At 43.1% G+C, this 22,944-nt stretch overlaps 1 protein-coding gene across 5 annotated transcripts in view; it reads left to right on the top strand.

Moving 5' to 3' along the window:
- Positions 1-22,944, top strand: part of KIF13A (kinesin family member 13A) — a 322,375-nt gene that overhangs the window by 237,703 nt on the left and 61,728 nt on the right. For all 5 annotated transcript variants that reach the window (XM_073631119.1, XM_073631117.1, XM_073631118.1 and 2 more), the window contains exons 18-19: positions 11,358-11,520; positions 15,936-16,076. In XM_073631119.1, the coding sequence (XP_073487220.1) occupies positions 11,358-11,520; positions 15,936-16,076 (304 nt within the window). The remainder of the gene's footprint in view (positions 1-11,357; positions 11,521-15,935; positions 16,077-22,944) is intronic.

Genomic DNA, 22,944 nt, shown 5'->3' with positions numbered 1-22,944 from the left:
CAAGGCTGACAGTTACAAGCATGACTCCCAAAGGCAAAGGCATGATGGGACTTCATGTTCTGTAATAGCTGGAGGGCCACAGGTTGAGCACCCATGCTTTAGATGGTCTTTAGTAACACTCTAAAAATTGTACATAATTATAAACGCTATGACATAATATAATAAAGCAGTGGTGGACAGATTTCCACTAAATGCATGACTTTTATATGAATTTGTTTCAAATGTAGTAGTTAACTTTTTAATAACTACACATACTGCTAAGGCAAACATCTAACACTTATATGGTGTGAAATGCTAATAGCTTGTTTACAGTGGGATAATACTCTTTAATTGGTATTCACAGAGGAGCAAAAGCCAGTTCTGTTTGCTCATATTCCTTAGGTTCTCAGCAGCCTGTATCCATTGATAACATAGAGAAATAACCATGCTTGCAACTTTAAACAATAAGCAGCTGCAACAAATATAAAATTGGTTACCAGTCTCCAATCTAAAATAAATAATTTTAACACTATCTGGTAATAATGCCTTCAAAAGGCTGATGATTATCAAAAATATATAAATAGAGCACTAATACAACACTGGCATGAAAACTCACCTGGCTCAGGAACCACCATAAGTTTGATCAGGTAAATAAAAAATGATCTAGTCAGCCTTGAATCCTAAAATGCACCAAGGATCATCTTTTGTCTTCCAACCATACTGGAAATGATAAGGGCTTAATTTTCTCCCAATTTTTTTCCAGAGATGTTTGTCATGCTAAATGTGTGTCCTAAATGGGACATAAGCGTATAACAGAAAATGCAATCTTTCAACTGCTATAAAACAAAGTAATAACAAAACTCAAGAAGCAGCCACAATTGTGGCCCCTAGCATGCAGTTGGAAAATTATCAATTGCGGAAACATGAAACACACTAACATACAAATAGGGGAACCTGTGTCATTCCCAATCCAAAAGGTCTATGTTTTTTTTAGATATCTTGAACTTTGTCATGCCCTTAATAGTCCACAGAAACTTACAGACCTACAATAACATTACATAAAGTGGAACTGATTTCACATATAGCTCACTTATTTAACGTATAGCTCACTCCTTTTATAAAGGGCCTTATTTCTAAAATACATACTGCTATGCTTGCCAAATTGAATGACCCATTATTATTACTAAAGAAAAATGGACATTGGACTTAGAGACGAGCAGTGCTCGAAGCATTGCAAAGAGTTTCTATAAAAAAAAAAGCACATTATACTTACCTGCTCTGTTGCTGTGGATTTGCACATGGCAGCCCTGATCCTCCTCTTCTCGGGTCCCCCTTCAGCTCTCCTGGCCCCTCCCTCCTGTTGAATGCCCCCACAGCAAGCCGCTTGCTACAGGGGCACCTGAGCCGAGTCACAGCTCCCTGTGTACATTCAGACATGGAGCCCCAGTTTGGCCCCGCCTCTCTCTCCCCTGATTGACTAACTGACTTTGATTAACAGCAGCGAGAGCCAATGGCGCTGCTGCTGTGTCTCAGCTAATCAGGAGGAGAGTCCCTCAGCCTGGACGGCTGAGGGACTTGTGGACATCGCTGGAAAGAGATGGGGGTCAGGTAAGTATTAGGGGGGCTGAGGGGGGCTGCTGCACACAGAAGGTTTTTTTATCTTAATGCATAGAATGCATTAAAATGCAAAACCTTCTGATTTTACAACCACACAGTATTACAAGAACACAGTATTTGCTATGTTCTAAACCACCCACCGCACACCTCTGGATAGATAGCGTGAATTCTATCCTACACTTAGAAAGTTACAAATTTGTTCGGAGTGGCAACTCTGGTGTGGATGGCTTAATAGCATTATACTTGTACCACCTGTCTTAGTAATGATCAAACTTTTAGGGAATAAACCTTTTGCTGCCACCTCTATGGCCCTTTTGCAACTGTGTGAATGAGGCCTAAAACACTGGGGAAAAAATAGCAAAAACAGTCTGGCCACCTAAGGTTAAAAGTAGAGCGCATGATCTGGCAGCGAAAGGGCTAAAGACCCCTATATGGATAACTGAACTAACTCCCTAATCGTTCTTCATTGTTTTCTACTGGTAAATGTGTGGTAAAATAATGAGAACTCAGGTCATAACTACTTTATATGCATCAAAAGCATCCTTTATTGCTTGATATTCTTTTTTTTTTTCTTTTTTTTTACAGCTTTAACACTTTCCTCATTTAACTTCATGATACTAACATGATATATTCTGGTTGCGTTTGACGTTTTTGTAAGCGTTACAGTAGATTAAAGGCTGCACTTCAGTTCCCCAGTAGGGATGAGCCGAACACCCCCCGGTTCGGTTCGCACCAGAACCTGCGAACGGACCGAAAGTTCGCACGAACGTTAGAACCCCATTGACGTCTATGGGACTCGAACGTTCGAAATCAAAAGTGCTCATTTTAAAGGCTAATTTGCATGGTATTGTCCTAAAAAGGGTTTGGGGACCCGGGTCCTACCCCAGGGGACATGTATCAATGCAAAAAAAACTTTTAAAAACGGACGTTTTTTCGGGAGCAGTGATTTTAATGATGCTTAAAGTAAAAAAAAAAAAAGTGAAATATTCCTTTAAATATCGTACCTGAGGGGTGTCTATAGTATGCCTGTAAAGTGACGCGTGTTTCCCGTGTTTAGAACAGTCCCTGCACCAAATGTCATTTTTAAAGGAAAAAATCTCATTTAAAACTGCTTGCGGGTTTAATGTAATGTCGGGTCCTGGCAATATGGATGAAAATCAGTGAGACAAACGGCATGGGTACCCCCCAGTCCATTTCCAGGCCCTTTGGGTCTTGTATGGATATTAAGGGGAACCCCGCACCCAAATTAAAATAAGGAAAGGTGTGGGGCCACCAGGCCCTATATACTCTGAACAGCAGTATACAGGCTGTAGGTTTGTTGTTAAGTAGAATCTCTTTGTAATTTTGAACGGGTACATTTTTAACGTGTTTAGCTCCAGCCAAAAAATCTTTTTTAAGCTTTTTGGAAAACATAGGGAAGGGTTATCACCCCTGTGACATTTGTTTTGCTGTCTTTCCTCCTCTTCAGAAGATTTCACCTCACTTTTTGTCCCAATGGATTGGAAAGCATCAGTGGAAAGGAGAAATGTTTTTCCCATATTAACTCTTACAGGAGAGAATTTCCCTTCCTAGGGGTAGATTTCACTTCCTGTTGTCTCCTTCCGTTTGCAAGTAGGAGTCGTTTGTAAGTTAGTTGTTTGAAAGTAGGGTCCTGCCCTATATACTCAGCAGAAATTTGGGCCTTAGGTGTTGCTTTGGCCACAACACTGTAAGCCCTCACAGGGCTCTGCTGTGAAATATTAGATCAAGAATTGTAATTACATGCCCCTGTTGAACAGGAACTGAAAAATTAGGCCTTAGGCACTGGTGCTGGTGCCACAACACTGCAACCCCTCACAGACACTCTAGTTGGAATGCAGGAACGAGTCCTGCTGCAAAGTATTGCATCAAAAATTGTAATTACACGCCCCTGTTAAACAAGGGCTGAAAAATTGGGCCTTAGGCACTGGTGCTGGTGCCACAACACTGCAACCCCTCACAGACACTCTAGTTGGAATGCAGGAACGAGCCCTGCTGCAAAGTATTACATCAAAAATCGTAATTACACGCCCCTGTTAAACAGGGGCTGAAAAATTGTGCCTTAGGCACTGGTGGTGGCACCCAGAACCAAAAATGTTCTTACAAGCTATCAGCGTGATGATTGAGGAGGAAGAGGATAATTACTCAGGGATAGTCACTCAGCATCAGCATAGGCAGTCTTTGAAGGGATCTGAGATTTCAAAAAAAATTATTTGGTTACATCAGCATCAGGTGCTTGGTAGCTGGTGGTGATCCAAGACTCATTCATTTTTATGAAGGTCAGTCGATCGACCGAGTCAGTGGACAGACGCACCCTGTGATCAGTTACCACGCCTCCAGCAGCACTAAATGTGCGTTCCGAAAGAACGCTGGATGCAGGACAGGCCAGTAGCTCAATTGCATACTGTGCAAGCTCTGGCCAGTGATCCATCCTCAAGACCCAGTAACCCAGAGGATTTTCGGTGGGAAAGGTGTCCAAGTCTGATCTTGCCCCTAGGTATTCCTGCACCATGTAAAACAGACGCTGGCGATGGTTGCTGGAACCGATCATACCTTGGGGCTGCGGACCAAAAAATTGTCTGAACGCATCGGTCAGACGGCCACCTTCTCCACCGCTCCTTCTTTGACTGACCGAAGCCTCAGCAACACGTTGTCCAGAAACAGGAGTTTGTAACCTCCCAGTCTCTGGGAACGCGTTGCACAGACCTTTCTGCAAGGCCTCCCGAAGATGTTTCATCCTCTGCTCCCTCTGCGATGGCAAGATAAGGTCCGCAACCTTACCCTTGTAACGTGGATCAAGGAGGGTTGCCAGCCAGTATTGGTCCTTCTCCTTGATACCACGAATACGAGGATCCTTACGCAGGCTTTGCAGGATCAGGGAGGCCATGCAGCGTAGGTTTGCTGAGGCATTCGGTCCGGAGTCCTCTGGGTCACTAAGGACGACATGGTCCGCAGCCACCTCCTCCCAGCCACGTACAAGTCCATGTGTTTCTTGGGACTGATCCCTTAAAGACTGCTGCTGATGCTGAGTGCCAGGCTCCACCTCCATACTGACACAATCTTCCTCCTCCTCCTCTTCCTCCTCGTCCTCTTCCTGTGTGATCGGCGGGCACGCAGGAACACTGTCTGGATAAAGGGGGCCTTGAGAGCTAAGGAAGTCCTCCTCTTCCTGCCTCTGTTCTGCCTCAAGTGCCCTGTCCATTATTCCACGCAGCGTGTGCTCCAACAGGTGGACAAGGGGGACAGTGTCACTGATGCATGCACTGTCACTGCTCACCATCCTCGTGGCCTCCTCAAATGGTGACAGGACAGTGCATGCATCCCTGATCATGGCCCACTGGCGTGGGGAAAAAAAACCAAGCTCCCCTGACCCTGTCCTGGTGCCATAGTCGCACAGGTACTCATTGATGGCCCTCTGCTGCGTGTGCAGCCGCTGCAGCATGGCCAACGTTGAGTTCCACCTGGTGGGCATGTCACAGATTAGGCGGTTCTTGGGCAGGTTAAACTCCTTTTGGAGGTCCGTCAGCCGAGCACTGGCATTATATGACCGGCGGAAATGCACACAGACTTTCCTGGCCTGCCTCAGGACATCCTGTAAGCCCGGGTACCTGCCCAAGAACCGCTGCACCACCAAGTTAAGGACGTGAGCCAAACAGGGCACATGGGTCATTTGTCCCTGTCGGAGGGCAGAGAGGAGGTTGGTGCCATTGTCGCAAACCACCATTCCTGCCTTGAGTTGGCGTGGCGTCAACCACCTCTGAACCTGCCCCTGCAGAGCTGACAGAACCTCTGCCCCAGTGTGGCTCCTGTCCCCCAAGCACACCAGCTCAAGCACCGCATGGCATCTTTTGGCCTGCGTACTTGCGTAGCCCCTTGAACGACTACGGAGCACCGCTGGTTCCGAGGAAGAGGCCATGGAGGAAGAAGAAGAGGAGGGGGTGGAGGAGAGAGGTGTGTTACAATCATTAGCATTTTGGAGGCGTGGTGGCGGAACAACCTCCAACACTACTGCACCTTGTCCTGCATCCTTCCCAGCTGCCAGCAGAGTCACCCAATGCGCCGTGAAACTTAGGTAACGTCCCTGTCCATGCCTGCTGGACCATGAGTCAGCGGTAATATGCACCTTACCGCTGACCGCCCTGTCCAGCGAGGCATGGACATTGCCTTCCACATGCTGGTAGAGAGCCGGAATTGCCTTCCGTGAGAAAAAGTGGCGTTTGGGTACCTGCCACTGAGGAACCGCACATTCCACAAACTCACGGAAGGGGGCAGAGTCTACCAACTGAAAAGGCAGCAGTTGAAGTGCTAGCAATTTTGCCAAGCTAGCATTCAACCGTTGGGCATGTGGATGGCTGGGAGCAAACTTCTTTCGGCGGTGCAGCAGCTGGGGCAGGGAAATTTGCCTGGTACAATCTGACGTCGGTGTACCAAAATCAGATTGCCCACAAGTACGTGGCTGTGACACACCTAATTCTACACCTTCATTCCTCTCAGTGCAGGTCACAGAGAGGACTGAAGGTCTAGTGGGGTTGGAAATCTCAGCTGATGAGGAGCAAGCAGAGGTCCTCTTTGTTCTTTGGTGTGGGTCTTTTAGATACGCTTGCCAACGAACTGCATGGCAGGTCAACATATGTCTGGTCAAGCATGTGGTACCCAAGTGGGAGATGTTTTGGCCACGCGAGATACGCTTGAGACATATGTTGCAAATAGCAGCGGTGCGATCTGATGCACTCGTCTCAAAAAAGGCCCACACCAAAGAACTTTTTGAATAACGCGCAGAGACTGCAGCGCCCTGCACATGTGGAGCTTTGGGGTGTGATGCAGTCAATGTGCTGCCCTTAGGCTGGCCCCTGGAGGGCATCCTGCCTCGTTGGTGATGTGCCGCCTCCTCCTCCTCCTCCTCCTCCTCCTCCTCCTCTCTCCTATCAGGCACCCACGTTGAGTCAGTGACCTCATCATCCCCTCCCTCCTCATCACTGGAGCAAACCTGGCAGTATGCTGCAGCAGGGGGAGCATGACTGCCAGATTGCTGTCCTTCTTGGGCACCCCCTCTGTCCGTGCTCGTGTTACTGCCTTCATCGAGCTCAGTATCATCATCAGAGCCTTCCAAACGCTGGGCATCCTCCTGGAGCATGTACCCAACACTGTGGTCAAACAGTTCGAGGGACTCCTCAGGAGGACATGGTGGGGCTAGGGAAGGAGTCACTGATGACATTGAGCCAAGGGAAGAGGCCGCTGCTTTGCCAGACAAAGTACCCTGGGCATGGGTGGGAGAGGATGAGGAGGATGAGGACGGCTTGGTCATCCACTCGACCAAGTCTTCCGCATGTTGCGGCTCAACATGGCCAGCTGCCGAAAAAAAGGCCAAGCGTGTCCCATGGCCACGTGCTGATGAGGATGCACCGTCTCCACGACCAGCACTAGACACAGAGCCTGCTTGCCCTCTCTTATTGGCTTGTGACTGTCTGCCTCTCCTTCTTGGCCTTCCAGACATACTAATGGCCTGTAGCTGCACTAAGCTGGGATATATATATATATATATATATATATATATATATATATGTACTGATACTGCAGCTAGCAAAATCAACTGCCTGCCTGTAGTATGAGAACACCACCAACCTTCTACAGGTAGCTTTAGCTGAACACTGTGAGGTGGACGCACCCCACTAACTTGTAGGTTTAGCTGAACACTGTGAGCAGGGCGCACCCCACTAACTTGTAGGTTTAGCAGAACACTGTGAGCAGGACGCACTGCACTAACTGTAAATAGTCTAGCTGCCTGACTGTGGTACTATTAGGATCAAAAGAACACCCGCAATTTTCTTTAAAATACTGTAACAAGACAAGCCTGCCTGTCAGTAAGAAGATAACAGGAACGGATCTAGCTGAACACTGTGAGCAGGACGCACCCCACTAGCTTGTAGGTTTAGCTGAACACTGTGAGGTGGACGCACCCCACTAACTTGTAGGTTTAGCTGAACACTGTGAGCAGGACGCACCCCACTAACTTGTAGGTTTAGCAGAACACTGTGAGCAGGACGCACTGCACTAACTGTAAATAGTCTAGCTGCCTGACTGTGGTACTAATAGGATCAAAAGAACACCAGCAATTTTCTTCAGGTAGCTGTATTTACTGTAACAAGACAAGCCTGCCTGTCAGTAAGAAGATAACAGGAACGGATCTAGCTGAACACTGTGAGCAGGACGCACCCCACTAGCTTGTAGGTTTAGCTGAACACTGTGAGGTGGACGCACCCCACTAACTTGTAGGTTTAGCTGAACACTGTGAGCAGGACGCACCCCACTAACTTGTAGGTTTAGCAGAACACTGTGAGCAGGACGCACTGCACTAACTGTAAATAGTCTAGCTGCCTGACTGTGGTACTAATAGGATCAAAAGAACACCAGCAATTTTCTTCAGGTAGCTGTATTTACTGTAACAAGACAAGCCTGCCTGTCAGTAAGAAGATAACAGGAACGGATCTAGCTGAACACTGTGAGCAGGACGCACCCCACTAGCTTGTAGGTTTAGCTGAACACTGTGAGGTGGACGCACCCCACTAACTTGTAGGTTTAGCTGAACACTGTGAGCAGGACGCACCCCACTAACTTGTAGGTTTAGCAGAACACTGTGAGCAGGACGCACTGCACTAACTGTAAATAGTCTAGCTGCCTGACTGTGGTACTAATAGGATCAAAAGAACACCAGCAATTTTCTTCAGGTAGCTGTATTTACTGTAACAAGACCAGCCTGCCTGTCAGTAAGAAGATAACAGAAACGGATCTAGCTGAACACTGTGAGCAGGACGCACCCCACTAGCTTGTAGGTTTAGCTGAACACTGTGAGGTGGACGCACCCCACTAACTTGTAGGTTTAGCTGAACACTGTGAGCAGGACGCACCCCACTAACTTGTAGGTTTAGCAGAACACTGTGAGCAGGACGCACTGCACTAACTGTAAATAGTCTAGCTGCCTGACTGTGGTACTAATAGGATCAAAAGAACACCAGCAATTTTCTTCAGGTAGCTGTATTTACTGTAACAAGACAAGCCTGCCTGTCAGTAAGAAGATAACAGAAACGGATCTAGCTGAACACTGTGAGCAGGACGCACCCCACTAGCTTGTAGGTTTAGCTGAACACTGTGAGGTGGACGCACCCCACTAACTTGTAGGTTTAGCTGAACACTGTGAGCAGGACGCACCCCACTAACTTGTAGGTTTAGCAGAACACTGTGAGCAGGACGCACTGCACTAACTGTAAATAGTCTAGCTGCCTGACTGTGGTACTAATAGGATCAAAAGAACACCAGCAATTTTCTTCAGGTAGCTGTATTTACTGTAACAAGACAAGCCTGCCTGTTAGTAAGAAGATAACAGAAACGGATCTAGCTGAACACTGTGAGCAGGACGCACCCCACTAGCTTGTAGGTTTAGCTGAACACTGTGAGGTGGACGCACCCCACTAACTTGTAGGTTTAGCTGAACACTGTGAGCAGGACGCACCCCACTTACTTGTAGGTTTAGCAGAACACTGTGGGCAGGACGCACTGCACTAACTGTAAATAGTCTAGCTGCCTGACTGTGGTACTAATAGGATCAAAAGAACACCAGTAATTTTCTTTAAAATACTGTAACAAGACAAGCCTGCCTGTCAGTAAGAAGATAACAGGAACGGATCTAGCTGAACACTGTGAGCAGGACGCACTGCACGAAATGTAAATAGTCTAGCTGCCTGACTGTGGTACTAATAGGATCAAAAGAACACCAGTAATTTTCTTCAAAATACTGTAACAAGACAAGCCTGCCTGTCAGTAGGAATATAACAGGAACGGATCTAGCTGAACACTGTGAGCAGGACGCACTGCACTAAATGTAAATAGTCTAGAAGATAACAGGAAGGGATCTAGCTAAACTGAATACAGTGTATATATATATATATATATATATGCAACACCTGGGATGCATATATATACACAATACACTTTAAGTGCAGCTAACTGACTGACTGTCCTGCCTAATCTAGCTAACTCAAATGAAATGACACTGTCTCTCTCTCTCTCTAAGCACACCGGAACACACTGCACAGGGCCGCCGTGCAGGCGGCCTTATATAGTGTGGGGCATGTACTAAATCCCCTGAGCCATAATTGGCTAAAGCCTCCTTGGCTTTGGCCAATTATGGCTCTCTGTTAAGGCGGCGCTGTGATTGGCCAAGCATGCGGGTCATAGTGCATGCTTGGCCAATCATCAGCAAGCAATGCACTGCAATGCCGCAGTGAATTATGGGCCGTGACGCGCCACACGAATTTGGCGCGAACGGCCCATATCGTTCGCAATTCGGCGAACAATCGAACAGCCGATGTTCGAGTCGAACATGGGTTCGACTCGAACACGAAGCTCATCCCTATTCCCCAGATACTGTAGGCCATGCTGTTGTTGTTTCTGTCTTACCTAATGTCTGCTGTCCGTCTTTTTCTATTACCACGTATTCCAGACATTGAAGGATGCTTTTCTTCAATTAAAATATCTTGTTAAAAAAAAAGGTTTCATCTTCTTGAAACTAGAATATGGCAGACTTTATGGGCCACAAGAGCACTGTCATGTTCTCCAATATTGAAAGCAGTTACACATATTTTGGAAGTACTCATAAGAATGATAATGCAAGAAAAACAAGTAACCATACAGAATGATGGGGGAGTAGAGCGAAGACAGTGTTTATGGTGGAGTCACTATTAGAGTGAATCTGTTGCTTTGCTCTGAATGGCCAAAGCACAGATTTGCTTAATGATTTTGGTATAGGACCACATTTTATTTAGTTATGTCCATCCCTCTGACAGCCACTAGCCATGTTATTTTTCCTGTACTTATAGTATAAAACAGCTCTCTTTTCAAGTATGGAACATTCGTCAGTATGCCTAAATAATACTTTAATATGGATGTCTCTTACATAAGAACTTGGCATACTTTTTTGTTCCACTTTGATGATGCATTACATTTACACAATATGGATAATCTAAGCTTTAAATACATTTAAAGTCTTTTGTGTCTCATGGTAATTACTAATCATTAAAAATCATGTATACACTCTATCCAGTGCTATTTTACTGTGACATAGATGCCAGGTTTACAGTGCCACATATGGACACTTAAGGCAACAAATACTAAACAATACAGATGGCATCCCCTGACCTAAATATGTCACATTTCAGAAAATCATGCACATTTTATATATTGAAGTGTGAAAATGCTAGGTTGTTCCTTTTTGTTTACTGTTGTTGACAAGGTTTACCCCAAAAATTACTCTAAATAAATGTGTATTGTATGTCAGAATAATTGCAAAATCCTGTATCAACCCATGAAGTGCTTAAGTGTATCTGCTCTGTTCTGTCAGGTACTTTAACAAAGTTTAAGCTAGAATAAGATTACAACATCGTTTCAATATTTTGTCAGCATAAAAAAGCTTTAAAATACTAATATAGGAGCTTATTTGAAAATTCCATAAAAGATGTAGCAATGAATTATGTTACTAAACAAACACTTAGATTTTAGTTTACTACAACTCAGTGTGGATATACACTTACAGGTTTATTTCTGATTATTTGTTATGAGGTATGGCACACTCATTAATTTTTTTGTCTGTGTTGCCTGTTCCAGAGTATTGAATAATGCTTTTCATATTTTAGTTATTATGTGTTAGAACGTGTTGTTGTTGTATTTGAATGTTATTTTGTATATTGCAGGGATGTGCTATTTCGGCAGAGCCTTTCTAAGCTCAGGGAACAGATTGTCAAGGCCAACACTTTAGTGAGGGAATCTAACTTTTTAGCAGAAGAAATGGGCAAAAACACAGACTATCAGGTCACGCTTCAAATCCCAGCAGTCAATCTCAGTGCCAACCGAAAGGTAAGTTGACTAAGTCCTAGTACCCTGGAAACCCCTGAATTGTCTGTTGCAGTTTGGTGGATGCAGTGATTTGTTACTCCGCGGTAAATTATTACATTCTACAGCTTGCCTACGATTGATGTATATTTACTTCCTTATTTTGTTTTTACTTTTTTATCTGAATAATCTCTGACCGTAAGATGGCTGTACATGGCTTCAATTTCATCTGATTCCTGTGGTTTGGGCAACATTTGAGCTACGGGTGGCCCTGTCAATACCACATGGCCTAGCTTCAACTGAGAAAATTAAGGAGCCAGGTGGGAAAAAGTTGGTTGGACAGTGACTGCAGCAATCAGCTGCAGTAATTGTTTTGGTATTTTGACAGCAATGTGTGTCTGCTGTCAAAATACAACAGCCAGCAGCAACTGAACAAAATAAATCTTTATATGTATGGCCAGCTGTAGAGCATAAAGGTGAGAGACTGCCTAACATCTGACTGATGCTGTCATGTTCAATGCTTAATCTCATACTGATAACTGCTATACTGCTATGCCTCATGGGACTTGTAGTTCTGCAACAGCTGGAGGTCCGCTAATTGCATATCCCTGGTCTATTGTCTTTGGGTCACCAGCTTGCACCAGCAGTGGAAGCATGTCAGGAGGAGAATCAATTAAATAGGTAGAAAACCTTCCCCAACTGCTGTTGTGTTCCATCTGATAAGCTAGCACCAAAGGTTTCTGTAGCTCACCTCCCATGCCTTGTTCCACATCTTTAATACAAACATCGCTTGATATGACAGTTCATGTGTGAGAAGCCAGTAGCCAGTGTGCCTGCACATGCAATTATGCTCTAGGTTATAAAGTAGCAGCTTTAACTATAAAACCTCAAATGACTTTGGGCCCCTGACTCTCAGAGCCAACATTAATAAAAATAAAAACAAATATAAATCTTTCAAGATTTCATTTGAACATTTATAATAATTTAGAAATTAAAATTCTGAGTCATAAATAAGCCAAATTGTGACTGTTTTTCTTTCAAAACTATCTCAAGTTGTACAGAGTTGTATGGATAGTGATAAAAAACACATGGTTTTTGTTACAATTAAAACCACTGACATACCTTCTATATTAAATTTACACTTCCTAGAGAAACACGTGTCAGCCTTTTTCTTTGATCTTTTTAACTGAGGACAGGTTGATTATGACTTTTATCCTGCAGTCCTCCACTGTCTGTGGAACCAGCTGCTTTCAGACCACGTTTTTTTCCATCTGTTTTAAATGTACTATCATAAAGATCTATTAACAGAGGTTTTTGGAAAACTAGAAATCGCCCTCCCCTTCCCCTACCAGTGATCCACAATGACACATTTTACCTTTAGTGTCAGGTCACAGCAACATCTGGTATTGAGAAACCTCCCAAAATTATAAATATTAATTTACGTTTTTTGTCTTTGGATTTTAGTCGGTCATGCCATTTGCAGGACCAAAAAATATTATTAGAGGTTTACTACTAGGCTTTTACTATTTAGGAAGAGTAATTCCTAAATTCCTCTTTTTTTTTCTTTTTTTTTCTTTTTTTTTGTTTAAAGACGCATCACAGGTACAATAAAGAAGCAACCTCTCAGAACAATCTATGTCGAGCTTGTGAATTACAACCGGTACTTCGTACTGTATTGTGGAAGATCGAAAAAAATGTTGAAGGCAATAAAAAATATAAAACATTCTTATCTATATGTATGAAACCCCTCAAGCAGGTTATACCGAAGGTGGGCCCGTTTGAGGGTGAATACCCCTCACTTGCCAGGGAAATACATCACGTCATAGAGGGAAGTCTATGTACACACCATATTTTCATCTATTTATTTTAAGGGGATTAGAAAAGAAGCAGAAGAAAAATTGAGGGAGAGGTAGGAAGGGAGAAAAAAAAAAAAAGAGGGGGGGTGGGGGGGGTTAGGAGCGGAGGGGTCACCTCCCAGGAGAGGGCATCAACAGCACCAGTCAGGCAATGGGAACTTCTGTTGACGAATCTTAATTAGACATATTGGAGGATATCATCCGAGAAGCGGAAGAGGTCCCAGTGAATCCATCTGGACTTATGTTCTTCTGACTTATCCCGTAATGCTGCTGTCAGGTCTTCCATTTGTTCTATGTCCTTCACTCTTGCGAACAACTGGGCCACCGTTGGGGTAGTCTGTTGCTTCCATAGAGGGGGAATGCAAGCCCGTGCAGCATTAAGGAGGTGCTTAAGCGATTTGTGGTAACGTTTCCTTGACAATGGGGTGAGGTTAAGCAGGACCACAGCTGGGTTATCTTGTAGTGAGATGTCTGTGAGCTTATGTATGAGCTTAAGCACTGGTTGCCAGAAAGTGGCAAGCGTAGGACACTCCCAAAAAATATGTAGAAGGGTACCAGAGTGGAGATCACAACGCCAGCAACGATCCGTCTGAAGAGGGAATATTTTCGCCAGAACTGATGGGGTTCTATACCAACGCGTCAAAATTTTGTACGTGGTTTCCTGGTACCTACTACATAGGGAGGATTTCTGTGCAAGAAAAAGTATTTTCTCCTTTTAGGGTTCAGTAAAGTTAACTTGCAAGTCTCTCCCATTTTGATAAGAATGGAGGGTCTTCTGTGGCATTGAGATCCAACAAGGATTTGTACGAGGTTGATAAGGAACTCTGGATTGGTCCCTCTCCCATACAAAGCTCCTCAAAAGAGTGGAGCTTACGAGTAAAGAGAGCCGGGCTAGGCAACAATCTTAGGAAGTGTGATAATTAAAAATTCCTCCAGTGATCTAGTTTAAGAGGGGCCCTTCCCGAGAGGAAGGTTTCTGAAGGCATCCAACCGGATGATCGCGAGAGCTGCGAATCCCTCAGAAGTCCCTACAGGCTCTGCGATAGGAAAGCCGGGTCGGTGAGACCGAGAACAAACCCGGGATGTCCTACAATCGGAGTCATTGGTGAAGAGAAACTGCTTAGTGTAGATAGACGGAAAAACCTGTTCAGTTCTGTTAAAGTGGGGCCAATCAACGGATGAGTAGTTAAATGTGCAACGTGGGTTTTCCCTGCCCAGGGCAGGCCAGGAAGTGGAGCTTGGGCTGCTTCTTGTTCCAGCGATACCCAGAGTTTCAGGGCAATGTGTCAGTCCTAAATACTTCTTAATAGAAAATGTTTAAGGGACACATAACATGATGGTCTTGGTGGAAAAATAGAAAAGTAAAACGAATGCCTATTTTAGCTTAGTAAAGCTGTATGGTTTTACATTTTCAATTAATCATCAGTTGCACCATAAAAATGGATTTCAAGAGATAACTTGTACAAATGTAACCACTTAAGGACTGCCCACATCATATATACTGTGGCCCTATTGCAAGAAACAATGTGTCGTTTCGTGCACGAGACACTGCGGGCGCGCACAAGTCCGGCGGCCGCGAAGTATGCCGGCCACTCAGAGAGGCTAAACGGGGATCTGCCTATGTAAACAAAGCAGATCCCTGTTTTGACAGTGAAGTATACTGAGATCGTCTGTTCCTAGTGATCAGGAACAGCGATCTCTCTGTACTCCCAGTCAGTCCACTCCCCCCACAGTTAGAAACACCTCCCTAGGATGCACTTAACCCCTTGATCGCCCCCTAGTGTTAACCCCTTTCCTGCCAGTGTCATTTATACAGTGATCCGTGCATATTTTTAGCTCTGATCACTGTAATGTTTTCACTGGTCCCAAAAAAGTGTCAAAAGTCTGTCTGTCCGCCACAGTGTTGCAGTCCCGCTAAAAATCGCTGATCACCGCCATTACTAGTAAAAAAAAAAATAATAATAATAATAAAAATGCCATAAATCTAACTTTTGTGAAAACCAATCAATATACGCTTATTCCGTTTTTTTTTTTTTTTTTTACCAAAAATATGTAGAAGAATACATATTGGCCTAAATTGATGAAAAGATTTGTTTTTTTAAATATTTTATTGGATATGTATTATAGCAAAAAGTAAAAAATATTGTTTTTTTTTTCAAAATTGTCGGTATTTTTTTGTTAATAGCACAAAAAATAACCGCAGAGGTGATCAAATACCACCAAAAGAAAGCTCTATTTGTGGGAAAAAAGGGCATCAATTTTATTTGGGTACAGCGTCGCACGACCACGCAATTGTCAGTTAAAGTAATGCACTGCCGTATCGCAAAAAATGGCCTGGTCATTAAGGGGGTAAATCGTTCCGGGGCTGAAGTGGTTAAGGAGGCTGACTAAATAATGAATAGAAACCCTATATCTGGCTGCAGGAGTTCTGTAAAGCATAGAGTTGGATAAAAGGATAAATGCATGTGAAATTGCTGTTCTTTGTTAAAAATTCAAATATTAAAATGTTGGTACTTGTTAACTAGTTCAGACTACATCAAAATACTGTGCTTACATTTAAATAGAAAATCTATATCTTTCTAGAGAGGAGCAATAGTGAGTGAGCCAGCTATTCAAGTGAGGAGAAAATGTAAAGGTACCCAAGTATGGAGCATTGAGAAGCTGGAAAACAAGCTCATTGACATGAGAGAAGCTTACCAGGAATGGAAAGAAAGCCCACTCCAGGTACAATAGTTTATTTAGGTCTATTGAGTGTCACTCAGCCCTCACTTGAATCATTCTGTTTGTGTTGTCTTCTTGAATATCCTATGTTTTTTGTCACTGTTGTACCAACTGTTGGCCCACTCTACCTTAATATGTTACTTTGAATTGTAAACATATATATGCATGCAGTAAAATATATTTCACAAGTCAAGTGTATTATGTCCTACATCATAACTTTACATAGTGTACATATTTAGCATACAGGGCTGGACAGATTATTGGAAGCACCATAAACAAAAAAGGACTATATACCGTATCTCAGAAATAAACTTGGCTGTAGAGATGGGTCACTTTAGGTTGATTGCCATTTGGACGGGTGTATCAGCTGTAAAGGAGGGATTCTATTTACCACTGTGAAATTTGACTTTTTTTGCTAAACACAGTAGTTAAAGAACCCAAATAATTAGTGCCTGTGTTTCTGGGTGTATTGTTCCAAAATATTGATATGATTTATGATGATGTCAGTAGCAACAGTCTCAAAATGAATGACAGCATATTTCAAACATGTGCAAACTGTTTTTACAAAAAGTAACAAAAAAATAAATAAAAAGGAAGTGCTAAGATACTATGCGTGTATGTATGTGTATTTTTATATACAGTAGATCCTTAAAGTATTCACAGCACTTCACCTTTGCTGCATTTTGTTATGTTACAGCCTTATTCCAAAATGGATTAAATTTATTTTGTTCCTCAAAATTCTACAAACAATACCCCATAATGACAGCGTGAAAGAAGTCTGTTTGAAAATGTGCAAATTTATTAAAAGTGAAAAACAAAAAAAAAAACAAATGTACAGTATTTCACAAAAGTGAGTACACTCCTCACATTTTTGTAAATATTTTATTATATCTTTTCATGTGACAACACTGAAGAAATGACACTTTGCTACAATGTAAAGTAGTGAGTGTACAGCTTGTATAACAGTGTAAATTTGCTCTCCCCTCAAAATAACTCAACACACAGCCATTAATGACTAAACTGCTGGCAACAAAAGTGAGTACACCCCTAAGTAAAAATGTCCAAATTGGGCCCAATCAGTCATTTTCTCTCCCCGGTGTCATGTGACTCGTTAGTGTTACAAGGTCTCAGGTGTGAATGGGGAGCAGGTGTGTTAAATTTGGTGTTATCGCTCTCACTCTCTCATACTGGTCACTGGAAGTTCAACATGGCACCTCATGGCAAAGAACTCTCTGAGGATCTGAAAAAAAGAATTGTTACTCTACATAAAAATGGCCTAGGCTATAAGAAGATTGCCAAGACCCTGAAACTGAGCTGCAGCATGTGGCCAAGACCATGCAGCAGTTTAACAGGACAGGTTCCACTCAGAACAGTATAATATAAAAGTGGATTGTGCTAACTTCTGTGTATGATACCACTGCTGAAATATGCAGAAATAGGATAACTATCCTATATATATATATTTATTATGTAATTTCATTTTATTAAAAAAGTTAAAAACATGGTTAAACTCACATGTTATGGTGCCCTTGAGCTGGCACCAAGCAAATCCAGCAATGTATATGGAGAGCGGTGTCTCAGTTTGTTTCCCCTCTGTCACTGTGTCTTCTCACAGTGGCATGCGTTCCAGGCCTCGTTTAACCGGAAGTGATGAGAAAGTTCCCAATCCTAATGACGCAAATTACATTGCGAAACGTGTAGAGGCTTCTGGGAACTTTCTTATCACTTCCGGTTGAACGAGAGTGAGGCCTGGAACGCATGCCGCTGTGAGGAGACACAGTAACAGAGGGGAAACAAACTGAGACACCGCTCTCCATATACACTGCTGGATTCGCTTGGTGCCAGCTCAAGGGCACCATAACATGTGAGTTTACCATGTTTTTAACTTTTTTAATAAAATGAAATTACATAATAGAAAGGCTGCTATTGGACCCATTACAAATGGACTGGTTATCCTTAATGAACCAAAGGTGTTTATTCTTATTACATCTGGTGAGTGGCCATTGCATGAGGTGGTGGTGAAGTCACGATAAGTGGTGAATTAGGAGCACAATATACTAAAAAGGAATGTCATTGCCAAGGACATTTATTTATTTTTTTGCACTATGTAGTACATATGCATGTTGATATGTGATATCTTGTTAGTAATAATGGCACATTGCTTAGTATTAATATTTTTTTGATATTTTGTAGCACTAGCACTTTAAATAGCTTTTGGTAGCACCTAACGTCATTGCACCGAAGTAATCACCCACTGAGGACATCTAGTGGGCTGTAGTGTTTATGCATATGTTGAGGACATTTTTTGCAGCCTGTAGTATATATGCATGGTGATATGTGATATTTGATGGTCACTAAGTAATATTGGCACATTGCACAGTTTTTAATATTCTGTTATATTTTATTTTTTTAGCACTAGCACTTTAAACTGTTTTTTGGTAGTTTTTTGGAATATTATTTTGTCACTAGTAACACTATGTGGACAGTATATTTTTAACACAATGTTAATTGATACAGAAAAGCACGCTATATAGGATAGATATCCTATTTTTGCATATTTCAGCAGTGGTATCATACACAGAAGTTAGTGCAATCCACTTTTATATTATAGTGATACTCTACCATTTTTGTGTAGGCTTACATGATCGCAGCAAACTAGTAAATTTTTAGTTTTGCGCCTGTAGCACATCTGGTTGGATTCCACTCAGAACAGGCCTCGCCATGGTCGACCAAAGAAGTTGAGTGCATGTGCTCAGCGTCATATCCAGAGGTATGAGTGCTGCCAGAATTGCAGTAGAGGTTGAAGGGGTGGGGGGGTCAGCCTGTCAGTGCTCAGACCATAAGCAAATTGGTCTGCATGGCTGTCGTCCCAGAAGGAAGCCTCTTCTAAAGATGATGCACAAGAAAGCCTGCAAACGTTTGCTGAAGACAAGCAGACTAAGGACATAGATTACTGGAACCATGTCCTGTGGTCTGATGAGACCAAGATAAACTTATTTGGTTCAGATGGTGGTAAAGCTCGTGTGGTGATAAACAGGTGAGGAGTACAAAGACAAGTGTGTCTTGCCTACAGTAAAGCATGGTGGTAGGAGTGTCATGGTCTGGGTCTGGTCTGGGGCTGCATGTGTGCTGCCGGCACTGGGGAGCTACAGTTCATTGAGGGAACCATGAATGCCAGAATATACTGTGACATACTGAAGCAGAGCGTGATCCCCTCCCTTCGAAGACTGGGCCGCAGGGCAATATTCCAACACGATAACAACCCCAAACACACCTCCAAGACAGCCACTGCCTTGCTAAAGAAGCTGAGGGTAAAGGTGATGGACTGGCTAAGCATGTCTCCAGACCTAAACCCTATTAAGCATCTGTGGGGCATCCTCAAACGGAAGGTGGAGGAGTGCAAGGTCTCTAACATCCACCAGCTCCGTGATGTTGTCATGTAGGACTGAAAGAGGACTCCAGTGGTAACCTGTTAAGCTCTGGTGAACTCCATGCCCAAGAGGGTTAAGGCAGTGCTGGAAACTAATGGTGGCCACACAAAAAAAATATTGACACTTTGGGCCCAATTTGGTCATTTTCACTTAGAGGTGTACTCACTTTTGTTGCCAGCAGTTTAGACATAAATGGCTATGTGTTGAGTTATTTTGAGGGGACAGCAAATTTACACTGTTATACAAGCTGTACACTCGCTACTTTACATTGTAACAAAGTGTAATTTCTTCAGTGTTGTCACATGAAAAGATAGAATAAAATATTTACAAAAATGTGAGGGTGTACTTACTTTTGTGAGATACTGTACATAAGTATTTAGAGCCTTTGCCATGCCACTCAAAATTGAGCTCAGGTGCATCCTGTTTTCACTGATCATCCTTGAGATGTTTCAGCAACTTGATTGGAGTCCACATGTGGTAAATTCAGGTAATTATCATGATTTGGAAGGGCACACACCAGTCTATATAAGGTCCCACAGTTAACAGTGCATGTCAGAGAACAAACCAAGCCATGAAGTCCAAGGAATTTGTCTGTAGACCTCAGAGACAGGATTGTATCGAGGTACAGATCTGGTACAGAAAAAATTCTGCAGCATTGAAGGTCCCAATGATAACAGTGGCCTCCATCATTCGTAAATGGAAGACGTTTGGAACCACCAGGACTCTTCCTAGAGTGGGCCACCAAACTGAGCGATCAGAGGAGAAGGGCCTTAGTCAGGGAGGTGACCAAGAACCCGATGGTCACTCTGACAGAGCTCCAGCGTTTCTCTGTGGAGAAAGGAGAACCTTCCAGAAGAACAAGCATCTCTGCAGCACTCCAACAATCGGCCCAGCCAGGAGTTTGCAAAAAGGCACCTGAAGAACTCTCGGACCATGAGAAAAAAAATTCCCTGGTCTGATGATACAAAAATTAAACTCTGGCCTGAATGGCAAGTGTCATGTCTGGAGGAAACCAGGCACTGCTCATCACCTGGCCAATACCATCCCTACAGTGAAGCAAGCATCTAGCTGTGGGGATGTTTTTCAGCGCCAGGAACTGGAAGACTAGTAAGGATCGAGGGAAAGATGAATGCAGCAATGTACAGAGACATCCTTGATGAGAACCTATTCCAGAGCACTGGACCTCAGACTGGGGCGAAGGTTCATCTTCCAACTGGACAACGACCCTAAGCACCCAGCCAAGATAACAAAAGAGTGGCTATGGGACAACTCTGTGAATGTCTTTGAGTGACCCAGCCAGAGCCCAAACTTGAACCCAATTTGAACATCTCTGGAGAGATCTGAAAATGGCTGTGCACCGATGCTCCCCCTCTAACCTTACAGAGCTTGAGAGGTCCTGCAAAAAAGAATGGGAGAAGCTGTCCAAAAATAGGTGTGCCAAGCGTGTAGCTTTAAACTCAAAAAGGCTTGAGGCTGTAATTGGTGCCAAAGATGCTTCAACAAAGTATTGAGCAAAGGCTGTGAATACTTATGTGCATGGAATTTTTTTCGTTTTTTATTTTTAATAAATTTGCAAAGATTTCAAACAAACGTTTTTTAATTATGGGGTATTGATTGTAGAATTTTGAGGAAAATAATTAATTTAATCCATTTTGGAATAAGGCTGTAACATAACAAAATGTGGAAAACGTAAATCGCTGTGAATACTTTCCAGATGCACTGTGTGTGTGTGTTTGTGTGTGTGTGTGTGTGTGTGTGTGTGTGTGTATATATCTATATATCTATATAGATATATATATATCTATATAGATAGATATATAGATATATAGATATCTATATATCTATCTCTATAGATATATAGATATATATAAGTATTGGGACGCCTGCCTTTACACACACATGAACTTTAATGGCATCCCAGTCTTAGTCCGTAGGGTTCAATATTGCGTTGGCCCACCTTTTGCAGCTATACCAGCTTCAACTCTTCTGGTGAGGCTGCCCACAAGGTTTAGGAGCATGTCTATGGGAATATTTGGCGATCCTTCCAGAAGTGCATTTGTGAGGTCAGAAGAGTAGGAAGAGTAGAGTAGGTTGGAAGAGTAGGTCTGGCTCGCAGTCTCCACTCTAATTCATCTCAAAGGTGTTCTATCAGGTTGAGGTCAGGACTCTGTGAAGGCCAAACTCACTCATCAATGTCTTTATGAACCATTTAGACAGCAACTCACTGTAGGATGTCCAAACATATATGTACAATTAAATAGAAGAAATGGCCGCACACCACTGTAGATCAAAATCCTTTTTATTTGGACATCCCAAAAGCTACAGGAATCAGAATGCTGGTTATACCCAGCATTCTGATTCCTGTAGTTTTTGGGATGTCCAAATAAAAAGGATTTTGGTCTACAGTGGTGTGCGGCCATTTCTTCTATTTCACTGTGTGCGGAGGCGAGCCGAGGCAAGCTCCTACTGGATCATTAGGCTGCTGGTCTTACCTGGAGCAGCGGGTGTGTCTTTTTCCATATATTATTATTATTATACAGGATTTATATAGCGCCAACAGTTTACGCAGCGCTTTACAATAAAAAATATATATGTACAATTACATCGCTTAAGGGTTATTTATCTTACCCTGCTGCTCCAAAGCCTCTATCCCATGTGGAGGGTGCGAGCTCTGTGTGCAAACCCCCAAAAGTAGGAAGGCCAAATAGGGCTCTATGTAATATCCTTAGATTGACTTGACGGTAATTAAATGGAACGTTACAATAACAATAGCTCTCAGTCACCTTACAGAGGTCACTTTTATAATGCTTCCTCAGCAGGAATTACTGTACACAGCATGTAAAACCAAAAATAAAAAACTAAAGTTAAAGGGTAAGTTCACCTTTACAGAAAATCTGTAAGGTGAACTTAGACTGGACCCCCTCCGCATCCCACCCAGTCCCGTTATACAGAAGTCCCGCAATCACCCACTGTGACACATTGGGTTGCCGTTTTACCGGTCCGGGGATTTGAAATCCCAGCCACTTAATCTCCTAAACATACCTCGTAAAGGTACGTATAGGAGGCATTCCATGTGACAGCGCTGCCCAATCAGAACAAGCCTGGCCCATCCTGCCAGTGCTGAAGGAGAGAAAGCTGCGTGGACTTCAAATCCCTGGAACGGTAAAAAGGCGACCTGATGTGACTCAGAGCGGGTGATCGCAGGACTCGGTACAGCGGGACCGGGGGGGGGGGGGGTGTAGGGGGTCCAGTGTAAGTTTACCTTACAGATTTTCTGTAAAGGTGAACTTTCACTTTAAGGTTAAATAGTTGGTTTTATTAAATAAATTTAATTTTTTATATATTTATTAAATAGATTCTAGTGCATATTTTTTACCACTATATGAAGCAGATTTATAGAACTGAATCTATAACTGGTCTGGATAATAAAGCAGCTTTTA

The sequence above is a fragment of the Aquarana catesbeiana genome, linkage group LG05 (genome assembly GCF_042186555.1).
Source record: "Aquarana catesbeiana isolate 2022-GZ linkage group LG05, ASM4218655v1, whole genome shotgun sequence".
In the NCBI taxonomy this organism is placed as follows: domain Eukaryota; kingdom Metazoa; phylum Chordata; class Amphibia; order Anura; family Ranidae; genus Aquarana; species Aquarana catesbeiana.
Note: the sequence above shows the minus strand (reverse complement) of the source record. Positions and strands in the feature narration are given on the sequence as shown.